At 34.0% G+C, this 21,508-nt stretch overlaps 2 protein-coding genes across 4 annotated transcripts in view; one reads left to right on the top strand and one right to left on the bottom strand.

Moving 5' to 3' along the window:
* The window catches only part of LOC128997785 (endoglucanase E-4-like), a 40,590-nt gene extending 35,648 nt beyond the window's left edge, over positions 1-4,942 (top strand). The window contains exons 6-9 of the mRNA XM_054423473.1: positions 388-550; positions 1,619-1,783; positions 2,152-2,291; positions 3,209-4,942. Of these exons, the coding sequence (XP_054279448.1) occupies positions 388-550; positions 1,619-1,783; positions 2,152-2,291; positions 3,209-3,467 (727 nt within the window). The 3' untranslated portion in view covers positions 3,468-4,942. The remainder of the gene's footprint in view (positions 1-387; positions 551-1,618; positions 1,784-2,151; positions 2,292-3,208) is intronic.
* A 4,700-nt stretch (positions 4,943-9,642) lies between these two features.
* On the bottom strand, positions 9,643-20,389 carry LOC128998242 (glucose dehydrogenase [FAD, quinone]-like). Of its 3 annotated transcripts, none has more exons than XM_054424291.1 (5): positions 20,326-20,389; positions 16,163-16,206; positions 13,900-14,142; positions 12,551-12,715; positions 9,643-11,122 (listed from the first exon to the last, which is right to left on the bottom strand). In XM_054424291.1, the coding sequence occupies exons 2-5, from the start codon at positions 16,166-16,168 to the stop codon at positions 9,704-9,706; spliced, it is 1,833 nt and encodes a 610-aa protein (XP_054280266.1). In that variant the 5' UTR covers positions 16,169-16,206; positions 20,326-20,389; the 3' UTR covers positions 9,643-9,703. The 3 variants fall into 3 exon arrangements, with proteins under 3 accessions (XP_054280266.1, XP_054280267.1, XP_054280268.1); XM_054424292.1 differs by lacking the exon at positions 20,326-20,389 and adding an exon at positions 16,305-16,547; XM_054424293.1 differs by lacking the exon at positions 20,326-20,389 and adding an exon at positions 16,397-16,547 and having other exon boundaries at positions 16,163-16,209.
* Positions 20,390-21,508: the final 1,119 nt, after the last annotated feature.

Here is a 21,508-nt window from a genome sequence, read left to right as displayed (position 1 = left end):
AACGAATATGGTAGGAGTTAGCCAAAAAAACTAACGAATATCGCTAATCATTAGAATTTCTATTTTTTATTCCCAAAGTATGGACTCCACATAATAGGCCTACTGCAATAATATTTTTGCTATCACAATTATAATATTTCAAGTTTAATAAATAAACTGTTTATAGCAATGTTTAGTGAACTATTTAAAATTCAAAGTGGATAAATCACGTACTTTTAAACCTACATCATAAAAAATCACCTTTTGAAAATTTGTTGAAAAAATTGTTATTAATTCATGATTATTTCTCGGAAGAGTGTGACAGTGAGGTTTGCTCTCAGGCAGGTTTATGATAATGTAAATATTAAATGTACAGTATCACAGAATTTAAAAGTGTTATATTTGCAGATCTACCGATTACGGAGATGAACTGACATGGGCTTCTCTTTGGTTATACAAAGCAACCAACAACTCATTTTATGTGGACGAAGCAGAGCACCATTATATGCAATACAGGCTGAAAGAGCGCCCTAATGAATTTTACTACAACAAAAAAGTTGCTGGAGTTCAGGTAATACTTATATTTAAAAATGTGTTTTCATAATATAAGATTTTTTGTTTGTTTTGCGAATAAAAATAAAAATACAATAATATGTTGAGGATTATAGGAAAATTAAAGGCAGTGGATTTTTTGGAATGCAAAATTAAATCATTATTAATTCAGAATTTTAGCCATATTGGCTCAAATGGAGCACAATTTCCATGTTCAATTTTTTACCTTTTTATGCAGATCTAGGACTGCACATTATGAAAAAGTCAACACATCTTTTAGGTAATCTTAATTCTATGGTTAAGTAGGCTTGAATACGAGTTTTAGTTACAGAATTGTGGCAACATGGCACACAAGGCTAAACACCATCAATGTAATTCTTCATTGATTACCGAGCCGGGCATATGATTTCACAAAAAGTTCCTTTGAACCTCCTTCTGCGCCCACGCATATCACTCCAATGGATCAGAGTAGGGTTTAGCATTACGAAAACATCACAAGAGCAAAGAGCCAATGGATAAAAGGAAAGTGAGACTACTAATAAACTACATGTTTCACTTGAATAAAACCTCAAAGTCAATCCATCCTAGTCATTACACCATAGTCTATATGGAGTGTGTGGAATGTTGTATACTGTACATTTTTAATCCACACTGTAGGTCACAGAGAAGAAAGAGTGGTCTTGGTTTTAGGTAACAACACAGGAGTTTAATATTCATCAGATGTTCAGTTGACATACTGTAGTAGTAAGCATTTTCTGATGTATTTTTTATCTTTGTGCTCAAATATAGCTGTGCAGCTAGTTTAGCATCTGGGAATGGTGATTCTTGAAAATCATATGTTCTTTTATGTCCTGGGACATTGGATGAGTATAAACCATGGCCACTCTTCCTTCATCTCTTCAAACTAGAGTGTGAATTTGATAGAAGCAATTAACTACGCTCTACCCTGTCCTTTTAAAAACCTTTTGGAAAAAAATATGACTTTTACTCGCAAATAATGTCATATATTTAGAAATGTTTTATGTAATTTTACATGCAATTGAAATACAGTCCCCTTTAGTAAAATTGTCAACTTTTATTTTTGTAGGTACTGTTGGCCCAGCTTACTAAGATGCCTGAATATGTAGAGGCAGCCAAAACCTTCTGCAACTTTACTGTATTCAACCAAAAGCGAACACCAAAGGGTCTTGTTTATATTGAGAAGACAGGAACGCTGTGCCATGCAGCAAATGTCGCATTCCTTTGCCTTCAGGTAATGTCTGTTTAGAAAGTAACATTATTTACTTTGTAATCAAATGTCTAGCACCAGTTTTGGATACTACCCATGGCTAACTCTCATATCCAAACCAGACTCGGGTCTCTTGGCCCACAGGTCTCAGGCCAAATTTATGGTTGATTTGAAAAGTATTAAATTTTGAAAATATTAGTTTAAATACTACAATTGGCAAAGTCACGAACATACGGTCATGGGGAAATAAAGATCATTTACGGTCACAGATAAATCTTTTTACAAAATTATTGTGATGTACTCACTGAAATAAAAGGGTAAAAAAAATACTAACTATAAATTTAAGATAATAATTATGTTTGCTATTTTAAAATAAATACTCTGATCTCTAGCTGGCAGATCAAGGTATTAACTCCGACACATATCGACAGTTTGCGAAACAACAGATTGACTACATGTTAGGGAGCTTCGGACGCAGTTTTGTCGTTGGATATGGACACAATTACCCCAAGTTTCCACACCATGCCGCAAGGTAATGCAGTTAGTAATGCATCACTCATCTACTTTTTCAGCTCTAGTTACCTGAGCCATGATGGGTTTGAAGAGTTGGGTTTGAGTCGCTCATTGAACTCAGTCTTGCTACAGTTGGTTACAAATATAAGTTGGCAAACCATCCAGCAAGAGTTGATTTGGTGGTTTATTGGGGATTTGTTTAGTCAACTCGGTTCTCTACCTGAAGCAAGCAAGTTAATTTGGAAATATAAACCAGAACCAGTGCCTTATTTTAAGTTGAAAATGTACCACTGACTTAAATCGAGTCAAGATGACTTGCTAAAAGCTTACACATCGACACTAACAACCAATTAGGAAATAAGTTCTACTAGCCTATCTGTAAATATGATTATTTTGATTCTTAAACCGTGATTATTTTGATCGTTAAAAAAGTGTCCAGAAATATTGTTAACAGGTATGTTAATTGTGGGTTCTAAGAAATTGTGTGCAATGTTCCGATACCATAAGAGAAACCTTTTTTGACTGGTTGTACATTCAGTTGAACATCTACTATTTTGTAACTACCGCATGACCTTTTTTTAAATTCACTCTTCAACAAACGACCCGTAGTTTTGACCACAACATAAGTAAATAAGTAAGTTTATAAGTTCTATTTGTGGCTCATTCGCTCTATTTGAATATTTAATAGACCACAGCTGGTCTATGTACATGGGAGTCTTCTTCATTATCCAAAATTCAATGGTTTCATATACTGTAGGCTATTCTTTGTTTGAAGTTTATTTTTTGTGATGGTGGGTTTGCATCATCTATCAGAATCCCACCAGAGGACAAGGTCAAATTCCAGATCCCGAAATATCGTGAAAACATAGGATAATATCTACAATAATCTGTTAGATAATACACTGTATGATCTCAGATCCCATTTGTGTTTTCCAGTTCATGTCCTGACTATCCTGAACCGTGTGGATGGGCAGATTTCAGCAGCTCCAAGCCAAATCCCCAGATTTTGTACGGAGCTTTGGTTAGTGGACCTGATGAGAACGACTTTTACAAAGATCGCAGAGAAGACTACATCTATAATGAGGTTACTCTAGATTATAACGGTGGCTTCCAATCAGCTATTGCAGGTCTGCACCAACTGAAAATCCACAACATCGGTATTCCTGATCTTGTAAAGACTGAAAGCATCAGATGAGAAATGCTGTTGGCCCTTCTGCCTGAGAGGTGTGGGGGCTTTGAAGGTACTATGGAGCTTAACAAACAAACAACATGTTCCTCAGCTTCCCCACTTGTCTATGTTTTAAACATAAGCTTTGTTTTTTGTGTTTTAAAAACACCTGTGTAGAGCTGTCATGTTCCTAATGTCCTGTCCTGTTTAAACAGAATAATTTTTCTTCTTTTTACCCATAAAGTTACCGTTTTCTAAGTTAGTTTCTGTTTCATCGGTTTGAGACATTTCCACTTATCTTTGCTGAACTTTATAATAATCTTCATGGGATTTTGACAATTTCTTATTTTCTATTGAGATACTGAAAACTGTAATAAATGTGGACTGATAAAATATATAACAGAGTACTTGAGCTGACACATTTTAACCCTTGATACAATTTGTTATTAACTACTTATATCATCATTTAATTATGTTTTTAAATTTGAAGTGGTTTGATAACTTGGATTTTCAATCAGTGTTCTATGATATTTGAGAAACAATGCTCAACCGTTTGATTAAGTTATTGAATTCTAGACAATTGATCTTTGTCAATGCTTTTGCTGTTTGTATTTTCTCAAAGTTTATTTATAAATTTTGTATGAGTAAATTCAGGGCCGCGTTAAGGGTCAGTGGAGCCTGGGCGAACTCAAAAGCAGCCTTTTTCCTAGCTGGGGCGGGCGGTAGTTGGACGGCGCCCGCCAGGCACCCCTCGACCACCAGTCTGCCCGTTTCTAAAAGCGGGCCTGAGTACATTTTCATGTTGGATCATGAAGTGAAAAGTAACCACAATATATTTGTGTATATGCTAGGTTTAGCATCAAATATTAACATAATGTCTGTTTAAAGTGTTATTTGATTTGTAATGGAACATGTTCTACAGATAATTATTGTTTTGAAAACTATACTTGTGTTATTAGTAAGGAATTAAAAATATATTTTATTTTTTCTTTACCATATCCATACTAAATTGAGACAGTTTGGTTGAAAACAAACATTTCCTTGTGTTTTCTTTTTGGTTGTATTTTTATACTCAATCAGTTGACTTTGTATTATTTTATAAATGCATTTTGTTGTTTAATGTGTCACTCATGAAGTGTGTAATTTTATTGGTACATTAATTTAAACATTATATATATATATAAAAGGACAAGTGGTATCTTTATTTCTTTGTTATTATTTGTTTTAATTTATATATTATTTACGAACTTTGTTTTACTAAAATGTGAACTTTTTTCAAATTTAAAGTACCAATAAGTACCAAGTAAGTGGAGGATTTTTAGTTTGAGTAAATTATTCAAAAAGATATCTGTTAAAACAGTTTTATACGTCTTGTATATTACTATAGTAGCTTTGCAATTATTTTTATACCTTCAAACACTCTTGAAATCTACAAGAATATTGTTTTTATTTATGATCTTATGTAAGTTATGCCATTTTTGTAAATAAATATTATAAAAGAACATAGTTCTGTCTCGTTCCTCAAGACAACACCTATTTTTTAATGCTCAACAACAAGTTTTGTAAAATAATAAGGAAACTTATAGGATTATTAAAAAAGTAAATATAAAAGGTTTAATTTACCTTTTGCGTCAATTAATCCTTAAGTTATGAAATAACTACGGCCAGTTTTTTTTTTTTTTTTTTTTGTAGGGGAGAGCGGTTGTCCTCAGACTCTATCAGACACTGTGGAGAGAATCAAAACTTGTAGTAGCCATTTGTTGACTTTTTTTTCAAAAAAAGAGGTTGGCGGCCTCTTTTAACCTTGCATTTGCCCGTCCACATAGACTAAGCGCCCGTGCGTGGATCGTTTACAGCAAAGCAAGGAGTGAACTGGTACAGTACAAAGGTGAACTGTACTGATAAATTTTAGTGGCAGTGACCAGGATCCGAACCCACTACATCGCTGCCTTGGGCCCGAAGTCCGCGACGCTATCAACTGAGCCACCGACTCACATAGTTTTGTACTGCTAAGCGAATACATCTTCAGGTTGTCTATGAACGTTAAAATACGGCCTTCTCATCCGTGGATGGAGTTGTCAGCACATTTAGGACTCATAACACGAAACACATACGAAACATTAAAATATTTACAATAAAAAACTTGACGCAACAGGTAAATTAAACCTTTTATATTTGCATTATCTTAACCCTAGCGCTGGCAAACGCCGGATATACGGCGCGGACGGCCGCGGCCGAAATGGCGACGCCGGATATACGGCGCCAATGCCGGTGTTACGATAGGCCTATAAGTAATTTTTTTTATTTTTTGTTCGTTTTGTTAACTTTTTTGGGCTACTGTTGTAATAAATAAGTAAAATAATACAAACCAGAATACCCTGGAATTATATATTATATAAGGTGTACGGTTTTGTATATGACCTGGGTTGGGTGATTATTTGGTACTAGCGCGGGGGTACGATCGACATAGTAATAGGGCTATCAAACAAAATACACAAAATAAGCTATATAAACTATATATTTTTGGAATCAGCACAAAATTTACCACAACTTTACTATTTACCTTATGATGCTAAGTCTTACATGCACTTAGCTATACGACGGAATATAAAAACATTTTATAAAAAAATTAATAATACCCACAATTTGGAAAAACTACAAAAATTTTTTTTTGGTGGTAACCATGTAAATCACCTATATTATTGTTCTTTGTCTTATTCTGAACAAAATGATATATAACAATCCATAGTTATGTTGCTATTTCTAATTTTTATGATGGTTTAAAAATGATATTACATAATCAATAATATCCCCATGCCAGTACAGCGTTACACTATTGCCAGCTCTAGGGTTAATCCAGAAGCTAACCCATCTGAAACTATAAAAAAATAATGTTGCTAAACTAAACCGTTGGTAGGTCTGTTTCCATGATTTTGAACAGTCGATTGTCACAAAAATGGAAAGGGCGAGTTTATAAGTTTGTTTTGACAAGGTTTTCTTTTATCTCGGTTGCTTAATTGAGTACCACAAAGCCTGTAAACAAATGGCTACTACAAAACAAGAAAGAGCATTTTGCATTTTAGAGTTTGCTAATGCCATAGTTAGTGTTCAGCGGGATTTTCTGACTAGATTTAGAAAGGAGGCTCCTCGTCAGAACTGCATAGCTTATTGGGTGAGGAAATTCAAGACAACTGGATGTTTGTGTGTAGGGGAGAGCTCTGGTCGTCCTCTGACTCCTCCAGACACTGTGGAGAGAATCGAAGCTTGTAGAAGCCATTTGTTGACAGCCTTCGCGGTCCTCAACTAGTGGATCCAAGATGGCGGCCGAAAAAAATACATCCCTCATAACCAAGTGAAAATAGGTAGTGTATACTTATCTTTATCTAGCACTATTTTGAGATTATGGTCTTAATTTGTAAATTGCACAATGTTAAAATGGGCTAAAATAAAGTTATAAAAAGTCCTCATAACTAATGGATCGAGATTTTTTAAAAAGGATTGCAGCATTGTATTTAGCGTCAAAATCTAGTTTGAAACGATTGGTCAAAACTCTACCTTTACATTTGGAAAAAAAACTTTGTATCCAAGATGGCGGCTAAAAATTTATACCTAGTCAAAATGAAGTACTTACTACTCTACAATGATCTGACGTGGTCCGGAGTTGATATCTTAAGAAATGTAGAAAAAATTAGGGGGGGAACTCATTTAAAACTCACTCTATATATACGTCTAAGGCTTGTAAATTTTTATTAGGGAAAACGTTTATTTTTAATAAGCAGCTAAACTTTTAAAAAGATTAATGAATTAACAAAATCATGATAAGAAAAATATGACGTCTTTATTATTATTACCAAAAGACAACAAACAGACTTATCTAATCATAATACAATAAAAATATTGATTCAGATCATTCAATCTAAACGTCATTTTCAATAAACAACACAACACAACATAACACAACACAACACTTTGGGAAGCACTGAATATTTACTTATCTTACTAGATTTACTTCACTAAAGACGGCCAAGAAACATATTTAAAATACATATGTTTTGACGTATGCGTCGTACACTTGTGACCTTCAGATTGAGTTGCTTATATGTACATCCAATGCTCGGTAAGGCTTAAGTATAGTTTTGCGTACGACTTAGCCTAGTTATCACATATGTCCTTGGAGTTACAATATGTAATACAGCTGGAATTTACATACAGAGTGTGAGAGGAAAGCATAGGAGACCAAAACTTAAGCTAAATGTTCGGTCCATTGGTCCATTAGTAAAGGATATTACTGTATTACTTAATCATTTTAAGTATTTTACACATTTTTCTAAATGTATGGCAAACCTTTTGATTTAGATTTCTTAAACTGTGCGTGCATCGAAATTACTATGGGCTTACTACAAAGTTATGCTAAAATAAATAACTGTATATCAGGAGTTGCATTCTAAGGTACTTTTGAAATAATTCATGGAGATCTTTAAGTTAAAAAAAGGATTTGATATTCGTCTGGATCTTGTCCTTTTTTATTGATGGGATAAACCATTGACTATACACAGAATAGACTTCCCATGTGATATAAAAAAATTGAAGCCAAGTAAGTAGATGAATTTCAGGACCATCTCACCAGACTAGTGTAATGGGTTAAATATTAATAACAAATATCAGTATAGCAAACAGCTGATTGATTTATCACTTAACACAGAATATTGTCATTAGACTCATCAACAGTCAGTAGATCATCTCAACAGATTGCACCAGGTTTTTTTGCTTCAAATTTTTACATTACATGGCAAGTCTATTCTATGTATAGTCAATGGATGAACTCACGATTAGTTGATGTACTTGTGTACAACCACTTGCATGTTGACAACATGGGAATGTCATCACCATCACCACTTACATCAGTTCTGCCTCTTAACATTCTGAACACAACAGTAATCAAAGTAAAGTGTTTCAATGTAGTGGAAGACTAGAATACTGACTCCACTATGCATATGTGATAACAACACCATTATGTAAACCACCACTTCACAAGCGTGAGGGATGGCTACAATGGCTTACAGTCTTGGACTTAGCTATGTGAAATGAGATTTTGTAACCTCTGTAAATATATTTATTGTATTTATTTATGATAATTTACAATTTTTCTACTTGGAACTTGTGCACTGCACCATTAGTATTTAGCTTTTACACTTTCTATAACGGCTGAATTTTTAATCCGCATACTATCCACCGAACACAATATTGATTTTTTGAATATTATTTGAGAGTGCCTTAGATGAGTTCTCAATTTTTCTTCCTTAAATCCCATGTTACAATAATCATTTGTTCAGCTCACTAATATTTACTGATATATGAACTTTTTTTAACCATAATCAGTTACAATATCTTCACAACTTCATTAAACTAACGTTTATTACAGTACCTATGTAGGAAAAAGTCTTATTAAAAAGTTGATTATATATTATAGGTTGCGTACCTTTGTCTGTTTTCAGTCTTAAGTAGTAGTCTGAGGATTACTAGTTTCAAGTCATAAGACCCATTCTAAAATATTACATAAAATTATTATCATCGCATAATTTTAAAACTTTATACAATTAATAATTCAAATTTGAAATTTGAATTGCGAATGGGTCTTATGACCCAAAACTAGTAATCCCCAGACTACCTACTATATTTAAGACTGAAGACAGACAAAGGTATGTAACCTATCATATATTCGCACAATCAGTCTTGGTGGCAACGGCAAGAATGTTTAACTGTTTGATTATGACGGTTTTAAAGACCGGCGTGGAACTCTGCTATCAATTTCATATAAATCCTGCTGGGTAAATGAATAACTCATGGAGAAATCAATAATATACCTCAAACGGACCAAGCAATTTTCCGACTGAGGAAAGAGAAACAATAATTGAGCTGGAATCACAAAGTACCTTGAGATTTGACCTAGATCCCTTTAATCAAAGGACCTATGTCAAATCTCAAGGTAATTATGAAATCATGAAATGTTGATAGCAAATTATGAAATGTTGACAATTATTTATAGGCCCCTACAATGCCTTATATATCATATCAAGTATAAATTTTCTTAGAAAGCACTTTAAGGACACAGCCCTCCCCTGGTTGATTTGTAGTCCCCCTCTACCATAGGGGTTATATTTTTCTCAAATGTCTGAACATGGGTATTATGATATTAGTTAAAGACAGTATGTTATTGCTTTATTTTCTAAAACTGATTGACACAAATGTTTGAACCTATGAATCTACTGCCTGGACCAGCTCTTCCTGATCATGTCTGCGCCCTTTTCTCCAATCATGATACATACAGCATTTGTGTTGCCTGAGGTCAGCTTAGGCATGATGGAGGCATCCATCACTCTCAAGTTATCAATGCCTCTAACCTTCAGTTGATGGTCCACTACAGCCAGCGGGTCGGAGGAAGGTCCCATCTTGCAAGAACCCGCTTGGTGATTCTCAGGAGCCGTGTTATGACGAACCGCACACTCCCAATATTCATCAGAACCAAATGTCAAGTGTTTGCAAGCAGTAATCGGTATTGTGTCCAGTTTGATACCGTATTCCTCAAGTGCTTTGGTTTCAGCAAGTTTTATCCCAAATCGGATTCCTTCAATCAATCTATGAACGTCTTCAATTTCTGTAAGGTACTTAGGAACGATTTTCGGATGTGAAAGTGGATTTTTATCCTTCAATGTAAGATAGCCTCTGCTCTTTGGATGCAGATTGGTCGGAGTCATGGTTATCATTCTTTTCTTTGGTGATCCATCATCATTCTCCAAAACTTGTCCCACTTCTCCAGTTTTGGCACAGTTAGCTTTATAACCTCCAAAAAATATCTGGATATCAGGATGATCTTCGCTTGAGTTAGCAAACTTGGACTTAACCATACCTGTAAGTGATGAAAGACCAGTTGATGACAATAATCCATCCCGATGTAACATATATTGCATAGCTGTCGCCCAATCTAAGTCCACCACTTGATTATTGTCAATGTAGAATTTAATTGTATGTCCTACATGATTGTGTAGGTTTTTACCCACTCCTGGTAGGTCGTGTACTACTGGAATTCCGACTTTTTCCAGGTCTTCTTTTGGACCGATGCCTGACAAAAGGAGAATCTGAGGGGAATTCACAGCTCCACCACTCACAATAACTTCTTTTTTTGCTAATACTTGTTCTGTTTTGCCACAAGGTTTCATTATTTCTACTCCTAATGCTTTTTTGGTCTTTGGGTCAACCAGAACACGTGTGACAGTCGTATTGAGAAGTATATGAAGGTTTGTTCGAGTTTTAGCTGGTCGTAGAAAAGCGTGAGCGCTACTGAATCTAATTCCATTTTTGTTAGTCGCTTGGGCGATAGCGAAACCTTCATGAGTTTTGCCGTTGAGGTCTCCTACCCTCTGACCTAGTTCTTTAGCCCCTTCAAGGAATGCCTCAGCAATGGGAGGATGGTATGGGAACTGAGACACAGGAAGAAGCCCTCCTGTTCCGTGATATCCCTCGTCCACTGAAGATTGTTGTAGATTGTTTTCTGATTTCATAAAATATGAAAGAACATCTTTGTACCCCCACCCTGGGTTTCCTGCCTGCTCCCAGTCGTTGTAATCTTTTCTGCTTCCCCTCATATACATCATACCGTTAATCACACTAGTGCCTCCAATCACCTAAAACAGTAAACAAATTATATGCACATTTTTTATCCTGAAAATACTTTTGATGAGACACAACTAGAACAGGTAATTAGTAACAGAATCACTTTGATTGACCATAATTCATTATATACTAGCTGCAGTACCCGTGCTTCGCAACGGAGAGGACACTGAAGAAAAACATTTGATGTTTAAATCTATTGTATAAAAAATAGATACACATCCGCCTTTGGTTTCAGGAACATAATTTAATTGAACCTCTTAGTTTGAAAAAATATCTTTCCTTAAAGCTAGGATAACTCATAAGGCCACCTAGTAAGAAAAATATGAGGTGCTGATGCATGCATGGAAATACTGTAATATACGATTTAATTTTCAAATGATACGTTTACCGTACTTAATTGAAAAACTTAAATATTAAGTTAGGTAAAAAAGAATCACACAACATAGGATAGAGTGCTGTAGTAAATCAAAAGACAATTTATATTGATTTCACATAAAATGGATATTTTTATTCTAACTACTTAACTTTTATCAGGAATCTTTACCTGCAACTCATTATGTAAATATCATGGTAATGGAAAACTTGTATTATATTACATTTTGTTACAAAGCGAACCCTTATCATTGTCAATCAGGGGACAAATTTCACCAACGTAAATAAAAAATCAATAAAATTTAATACATAAGTACTTATTTTTCCTCGTTCCATAGTTCATTGTATTTACATTAATTTACACGCTAACCATTGAGTAAAGAAACATAGTTACAGATATTTAATTAATTTTAGAAGCAATAATGAATTGTGTACAGCTTAGTTTTGTGATATTCTCCATATAAGTTCAATTAAAGCATTGTTGTAGAAAAATACGACAACTCCTTTTCTCTAAATGTGAAAAAAAGCTATGGTGATGTGAAGGGCAACTTAAGTGAAATAAAAGTATTTTACCATCAGGGCACCCAATCGTAACCACACATGAAATACACAGTTAAAAAAGGCTTTAGATTTTACAATAGCACGCAAAGTGTAATAGACTCCAAGCAGTTTTAGTATCCTAAGTAAATAAAAGAAGAAAATAAGTAGGCTCCCTGGAAAAAAAATTGTGGTATGATTGAATTTAGTTTGTAAATTGAATTAAAACACAAATAACAGTGTAAACATGAAGTCATCAAAATAATATACATTTATCTTTTAATCCAATCAGATAAATTTAAATTCGCTTAGTCTGCAGGTTTGCTGCAGCAGGGGTATTTTTCCCCGCACTTTATTTACATAATTTTTCCAGATCAACTAGAAATTTTCTTTAAAATTCAAATTTTTCACTTTATAATCAATTCACAAATGCAAACGTACAGTCATTTTACCAAACAAATTTTGTCAATAACTAGACCTTAAATTGCAAGAAGATCAAGAAGCCTAAGTTTGTCTAATTTCTATCCTACCTTTCCTCGAGGCCAAGAACATCTTTGCTCAACACTTCCAAGACACGCCATTTTTTCTGGTTCAGTTTTATACTTCCAGTCAATTGACGATCCAAAGAAGTTCACCCACAATCCAGGCACTTGACTGCCAGTCGGTTCATTCACCCCAGCTTCTATGAGCAAAACCTAAAAAATTTAAATATAAACTAAATGTTTTCAAATGTTTACAATTTTGTAAACTGTCTACCCCAAAATTACCACATAAGATAGATTTTGTCCATGGCAGTACAACATATTTTTACCATGATGAAAGCAAGACTTAGAAAGTTTAAAAATAATGGTTGATTTTGTAAATGATTTTATTGTGGTTTTGTGCAGGTATAGAACTTGTTATGGTGATCCAGTAAGGTAACATTTTCTTAGGCTCGATCAAAAGGATTGATGAATTTATAACTTGCAAGAGCAACCAATGTTTATTTTTAAACTGACTCTGATGTTTAAAAACTGTTTTAAAAATTAATGTTTATTTAAAATATAGACTAAGTATTGATAAAGTTTGCTCCAACAAAGAATATTTTCATATCATGTGGTTACGGAGTATAAAAATTATGTATGGACGGCAACATATGAGAGTTATTAACCATAATCAAAGTCCTACTAGGTCCCACCTGAAGAAAAGAAGGATGCTAGAGTTCCTTAATTGTGCAAAGCCCTTGAAGGGAACAAAAATGGAACAAAAAAAAACAAAAATGTTTATAGCACAGCACACCCACTCACCCCCATACCAAAGTCTTCACAATAGCTCTGGCTTGGACGCACAGTATACTCTTTACATACCTTAATATGATTCAAGCTTCAAATTCCAATTTTAACTCAATAAACAATGTTGATTCAAACTTAGGGTTTAAGAAAAGATAGAAAAGATAGAAAAGACTGGTGTCTTTTTGTTTAGGATCTATGTTTTATTAAAGCAACACCTCTGTTAAAATTACGTTCTAAAATGTTTTGAACTCAAAGTATGTAAATATTTGTTTTTTCATTAGGTATATCCTAAATCAAGAAATTTGCGTTTAATATACTTGTCACCACACCACTGCATCAGAGACAAAATTCTCATGCAGTCATTTTATAGTCATTAGTTGCTGATTGATATATTTGATATTTTGTATGATGGACAGATACAAAACATTGGTCTAAGACATCTATAAGACTAATACAAAAATTTTCTTCTTCCACAGTTATCAGAGAGGGAGTGAAAATATATTTGTGAGCCATTGTGTTCAGTTCAGGAACGTCTTTTACAAACCCCTGTAGTGGTGTGTGTAGTTCAGGACACTCCAATTACCTTACTAGGCTCCATCTCTACTTACCTTCCATTGGGGCACTTCGGACAGTCTACTCGCCACAACTGACCCTGCTGAGCCTCCTCCAACAACGATGAAGTCGTAATCGGAAAATGGGCTGTCGATAGACTCCACACGCCTACACGGATCCTCTATGTCGCACTGTGACCTTAGGAACACCTGAAGGAGGCTCATGAAGGTGAGGGAGGCAGAGCCACAGGGAGGTGCGATGGATGGCCCAGGCAGGAACACGGAGCAGTTGCAAGCTCCCTAGACACAAAACATGATCAACTATTTCAGCTAGTGAAGAGGGATAACACGAGAGTACCACTGATCCGATATAATTGGGGCCGGACCCTATCAAGAAATGCAGTATGAATTCATCAAAAAATGTAAAGATGTGACCACAACAACACTGTGATCTCCTCCAGTGATCGCAAACATTCCTGTAAATATCTATTGTGATTGCAGCAACATCTCGTGGTCATTTACTGCGATTGTGTGCTTCTTACAAATAAGAAATACTGTTCATGAATAGACAGTTGGCAATTATTCAAAAATTCCTTGTATCATGCAAAATTCACGTCCAATTTGTAGTCTTTTCCTGATCAGTCAAACACCTTGGTTGATATTTCAGAACAGAGCTGTGTTATAATTAAGTTATACGGTAAATTTTTGTCCCCAATTGGTCCACTGGACAAATTAGATTGCGATGGCTGGATTCACTCAGAATTGATTTATTGTACCATATTGTTTGAATATTTATCACCCTGTATGAGTATAGCATAGTTGTAAAATCTATTTTTAATAGTTACTAAACATTTTTATTTTTAATTTGAAATAGGAAAACTATATTTTTGCACTTAGCCCTCCTGGACTTATGTCCAATATCTATCTACATATTAATAGGCAAGCATGTTTCTTTAAAACCTTTTTTCTCAGCTTGTGTGCATCGTGGGGTAAATATGCGCATACCGTTAGAAAGCAATTTTCCTGTAGGTGTGCAGAATCCCTTTATAAATTTAAATAGGCTCAAAAATAAGCACAAAAAATGAGTTTAAAAATTTGAAAAAACTAACATGGATCTTATGCGTTGCCATGCTGGTGACGAAATAACAACGAAATATAAACAGAAAATCAAAACAAATGGAAGAAACTCCAATCACATGTTTTATTTACAGTGTGGGGTGAAAATAGAGAAGTGAGTACATTACATATTTTTGGTCGAGTTTCGACCACTGGACGACCTCTCGTTATTATTATTAGGCTACTTATGTCAAGTAGGGGACTACTTATTGACAAATAGTTATATTTCTCCTTGCTGCAGCCAATAGGGGTTTCTGTGTGTTACTCTTTCACCATTCCTGACATAGTTAGTGCATTATGCATTACCTCCTTAAAAATTAATTTGTTATGTTATGCACTCTGTTGAACGTCCTTAACTTTTAATGAATTTTAGTTAGGTAAGTTATTTTAATATACAAAATTCTTGCATATAAGCTCCCTTTAAAAGAAATTGCCTTCACTATGACATAAAGGTATCATTCAGTATTCATTTTCCTGGTGCTACTAAAAACATAATTTAATTTTTTTTATAAAAGGAATTACCTATTAGAATAGTTGTAACAAATAAGTAATCATGATAAGTATGGCATTACATTAATTTGCCTCATTAAGCCTTGATTCTGTGCTGGAAGTATCAAACAAATTGTCTTTGGATCTTGCATCCAGTTTGGATGCAAAACTATGACACCTCTGCTTCTGTTAGGCTAGGATTTTATTACTGTAATTGATTTTCATATATTTCATGTTCACTATTTTGATATGTTTTTTTTACCATATTCCATCTGTGATAATGTTAGTAATTTTGTCCCTCTATGTTCATTGTACACCTGTGATAACCATTAGCCTTTTTAAGAAAGACCCACTATTATTCATAATTTAAGTTTGTTAAGTTTGCCTATTTTTTAAAAATTATTTTAAACCTGTTAAATGTTCAATAAGGGCAGCCTATATTTTGGAATTTTCATGTGAAATTTTAATAATTATAAGTATCGTATCTTATATCTTTTACAATAATAATGACGATGTCAATTACAATAATGTATTGTTTAAAGACTGAATAAATGACTATTCAATGACTATTCAATGACTATTCAATGACTATTCTGCTAAGTAAACACAGTCCCTTGTTTAAAAACAACTGTGACCCCTCCTGTAAGTGTTCCACTACCAACACTTTAATGTAAATATGTTAGAATAATACACTTATATTATTGTATATACTTACAGACATTATCTCAGCCCTTCTGTACCCAGGATTTATCGGTCAACCTATAAAGAAATTGTATTTCAGCAGACAATATATAATGAAGTTATCAATTTTCGGAAATATGCCATGCATTTAATTAGAACTGTATGGCATACTTTACCTCAAATATTAAATTCATCAACTAGAAATCACAGGACGTCACAATTTACACAATTAAACTGCACATTAAAGCATAACAAAATATCTCAACTAAAAAATTATATTTCCTTAATAACTTATCAGCGAACATTTATGCCGGTGAAAAACACAAAATCTTTATTTAATTTTGACCAACTAATTCTAATGGAAAATGTCCTATCCTTGTGGGAGTGGCAAAGATAGAGTGAAGTTGCTAGCAAAATAGTGCATTTCAATGTGATTTGTTTTGATTTTCATTGTGCAATCGACCCTTAGAACCACAATATGATTATATTACTTCCTTTGATTACTATATAAAAACTGAGATTGTATGGGTTATCATCATTTATACTTATAGCTGATTTATATTCTGAATCAATATGCAAATAGATTCTTTTACAGACCATTAAGTTAGTTCTTAATGTACCGAATTATATAGTCTACCCTGAAAAAATGTATTATGTAATATGTTTGTAGAATAATAAAAAAACAAGCTTATCTAATTCATGATGCTTGAACCCAATGTTCTGGCTTAGTAGAGGCTGCGCAACACGGGCGTTTTTTCATGCACAAACGCAGCATGAAAACACGCGAAAAATTAGAGTAGCATTACACATAATTCAGTTATGCAGTACCTCCAGAGGGATGGTCCGCTAGAAGTCGGAGGGAAAAATTATTTCCCGCTAAATCGACCCCAAAGAAAAACATAAAATATGTTTACCTTTTTCCGATACAGAGTGTGCCAAAAACTGAGGCTCACTAGTCGAATCTCAGAATTTTCAAATGTAAACATATGTCATGTTATACATCATTTTAAAGGTATTTAATAGACTAACATTTTGGTGAAAACAGAAATTAATTATCTTTTTCCGTTTCAAAATGGCGGCAGTTTTTGGGTAACAACCATTATGTTTTTAATACTCTGTGTTTCCTATACCAATGCATTTAGCCCTTCTCCGGTTTAATTTTCTTAGTCGTTATGAAATTAGCTTTACTGTGATATACTACAAGTAACGGTTTTTTAAATGATAAAAATAAAAATGATTTTTGAAAATTTTCAAATGTCCATTGTTCAAAATTTTCAAGTACAGTAGAAACATACTCGTAATATGTCAAGTGGCACATAATTTTTTTGCTTTTAAATTCTTAACAGCTTTGTAATTTACACTTCGTACCTCTTTTAGTTTGTGTGTAAATAACAAAAAACTAAAAGAGATACGAAGTAAGTGTAAATTACAAAGTTAATTTGCAAATTTTCAAAAATCAATTAAGTTAGAACATTCAATCGGAGAAGGGCTAAGTGTATTGGTATAGTAAACACAGAGTATTAAATACATATTGAGTTTACCCAAAAAAACTGCCACCATTTTGAAACGGAAAAGAATTACTAATTTGTGTTTTCGCCAAAATTTATGTCTAATAAATAATTTTTAAACTATGTATAACATGACATCATATGTTTACTTAGAACATTCCGAGATTCGAACTAGTGGCCCTCAGTTCTTTGCCACACCCTGAATCGGAAAAAGTTAATACTATTCTTACGTTATTCATTGGGAAGTAATTTTATTTAATCCTTGTACGCTAAGCAGTTTTTCCGTAATCAATTTGAGACGCCTTAGGGACACCCTGTATATTGTATGCTAAGGAAATTGAACCTTCTTTTGAACTCTATCTTCCTCTAGATGGAAGCGCCGAGATAATTACTCATGAATAAAACAACTTTTAAACAACTCTAGCATACAGCAGTTACCGTCAATTTAAAATCTGAGAAAACAAGTTCTACAGGAAAATAACGAGATTGCGGACTCTTTGGGTCAGTTCAGCGAGGAATGATTTGTCAGTAAAATATTAGGTTACGTTCGTTCACCCTCAACTGGAGTACTAAAGTTCTTTCAATTAAAAATATAGATTTTCCTACTTGTATTTACACAAGATGTATTATAACAAAAAATGTAATGTCGTAGTTCATCGGTAGAACTCAATAAGATGTATTGCAACTAGAGAAAACACTTTCTAGTAGGCATTGTGTTACACAAGACTAGATCAGAGCTTCTTTGAAATATTATCACAAGAAAATCAGTTGTAATAATTACCGATACGTCTTAGTTAATATCTAAGCATGATATGCAACCATTTAGGAAATTATCTACTGCATCGCATGATTTTTAATCTTAAAAGGACGTGAGAGTTTTATTTTAGTCGTAAAGGAAGTTCTAGCAAAGAAAGGGTTTGGTTATAGAATAAGAGCATTGCTTGGATTTTGTATTGGTAGTATATTGCTTGTTACTTGCTATTGAATGGTTTTTGACAGTTTAACTTAATGATTAACAAAATAAAGCCAAGTGAAGTACGAATGTGATTGACTGAAAAAAATGATGGGTTATCTTTCAAGTTAAGCTTATTTCCTGTAGGCTAGTTTCCTATTATACATAAGCAAGTTTGGTATGATAAGGAAAGTAAAATCTCATAAGGAATCCATTCTTCGTCAGGAAGTCTCGTGAACTTTCTGCCTTGTGATTCATTCTCTCTTTGTCATGAAGCCTATCACTCAAAATAACCTTAAATCCAGTTATTATAGATCAAAGGAAATTAAAAAGCTTATTGTTACTACACTCGTCACAACTGCATTAATACAATATACGAGATGTAAGGTTATTTTAGCTTAGTATTTATAATCATTGGCATATATTAGACGGAATTGGACTTTATTAGTATTGATTTGTGCCATAAATATAATATATCTTCACTGATAATATATTATTACTGATACTATATGTTGCCAGTACAAAACATATCCGTCACCCGTCATTTATATTTAATAGGCCATTGTGCGAAGCAGAATTTCAACATTGTATGGATTATAACACATTAGTCTACGTGATATGAGAAACAGTTTAAGTTTATCTTTGAGGTAGAACAGTTTTCATATTTAAAAAGTCTATATTTCGGTGGCAAAAAGTAAAATGCTAATCACACTTTCTTGGCAATGTCGTCAGGTCGTCAGGATGGTTCTTTTCAAAGTATCCATAAATTTCTGTCAGAGTTACGTGTTCTTGTATTCATTTCACCATATGTTTCATTTTTTTAGTATTCATTGTACAAATGTTAAGCTAAATTGTACAAAAATATTTATTTACTTTTTTTGAACAATTATACTTGAGTTCCATGCACCCCTTTTGAACACAGATTACAAACAATCAACTTAACCATCAAAGAAATGTGTTATACGATAAGAAAGACTCACATAGACATGTATTTTTTAAATAATTTATGTCTGGTATTAGGGTAATACTCTTAAGTGTTTTAGGCATCAAACATGTTGTGAAAAGTAAAATAAAAAATAAATTTATATACAAGGATTCCCAAGTTTGTTTATACAGTATAACAATGTTTTAGTTCATAAATTCTATATTGCTGGATTCATTTTTACATATGCATAAAACATCTACAAATTGTTTGTAACATAGCATAATGTTTATGTAATGATTGCAGCTAACTCTATTTTTGTAGCGTTATTTATTGTTATACGAATTGCCATCTCATGTTATGATACTACTATCATAGACGAAAGATTTTATGTGTTATCATAGTTTGTATTGCAGAGAAGAGCGTTTAGGTTAATGACGAAAGTATTATTTGTATTAATACGTACTATCTTTTGTTATAGGTACAGTAAGAAAACATAAATACTTTGTCTTCAAACAGTGGTGTTTTATAGGTATAGAAATCAGAAACTTTTTAAAACTTAAAAATTAATTTTTAACAAAGTGTACCAATAAATAGTTAATTCATAATCATTTGGCAATGCATATATTTTTAAAGATAGAACACAATTAAAACAAAAAAATATTAAAAATTCTCTTCGCAAACAACATGCATAGTATTTTTAACATTTTTACAGTGACTTCATAAACCTAAATATACATTTTCAAATCAACAAGATTATTTTTAGGGAACACAAACACAATAAAATAATGTCAACTTGAACGAAATTTACTTGCCTGAGGTCTGAAGCTGCCGGCAACAACGTCAAAACTGGCATAGACTTCGTCTACTTGTGTAGAGTGGGAGGGGAATATTTCATCCAACTTCCTTCCAAGTTATAAGAATGACGTTGTAAAGAGTAAAAAAATGCTGCGGAGGATTTCCCGACAGGTTTTGCGGCCTCGCGTCGGTCGTGGTCGTGGTCAAGTCGCACGCCATCCTCGCTAACGACTACAAGTTGCCGCAGATTATACCTTGCTAATCATAATTACACATCTTGGAACGCTCGTTCTTCTCTCGACTTCAGTTTGAATTGACGGCTCATTTAAATAACATTAAGAGTCGGGCTAAAGATGCCATCTAAAGCGATAGGTCCGGAGCAGAAGGCTAGTCACCTCTGATCTATCAGTCCGGAGGGTGTCGTATTGCGAGCGCCGAGGCCATGAATCTCGTAGGATCTGCTCAATGAAGCAGAAGTGACGAGGTTAACACGAGCCTCTGTGGTTCCTCGCGATGGTCACTTCGGGTCCCTCGTGGCACATATCCAAGTTCGGTTAGGTTAATAGTACACTTATATGCTATTATTATTAGGAATGAGACCACTCTTAAAACACTTAGTTTATAAACAGGTTGCAAAAGCTTGCATATATGGACGCAGATGCGCCACGACATGGATAATTTCAAGAGTAAGTGTACACTGATTTATCCGGTTCGTTGAGCGCTGTAAAAAAATGTCACAACATAGTCAGGTAGTCCACTCGGCGCTCACCCCACCCGGCGCTCGCCCCACGTAACCGGTTTGGAGTAGGAGTTCGGAGTACAGATACGACAATGGGGGTGGCAATCACCTCAAACTCTCAGTTCGGAGTGTTCGGAGTAGGATTTCGTATCCCGAGCCCCGAGTCAGCCAAGCGCCGAGCGGGCTATCTGGCATAATCTGACAGTTTTGATAGCCGAATTGGAATTCACAAAAGCAACGAACTGTGGTAAAGCCGTGTGCCCAAATGAGCATTGTAGACGATTTTTACATACATTTCATTGTATACATAATACGTCTCGAGTTCTAAATTATCATTTAATCAATTTTTTAATTCAGCTTACCGACTCTCGTACTTTTAAGATACTAGCACGTAATCTTGAATTACTGACATAACCTAACTTAACCTAACCTAACCTAACTCAACCTAACCCAACCTAACA

Source organism: Macrosteles quadrilineatus, unplaced genomic scaffold, assembly GCF_028750875.1.
Source record: "Macrosteles quadrilineatus isolate MER2022 unplaced genomic scaffold, UCM_ALF_1.0 Scaffold_7__1_contigs__length_78375512, whole genome shotgun sequence".
Taxonomy (NCBI): domain Eukaryota; kingdom Metazoa; phylum Arthropoda; class Insecta; order Hemiptera; family Cicadellidae; genus Macrosteles; species Macrosteles quadrilineatus.
The sequence above is the reverse complement of the archived record's forward strand: the minus strand, read 5'-3'. Positions and strand labels throughout refer to the sequence as shown.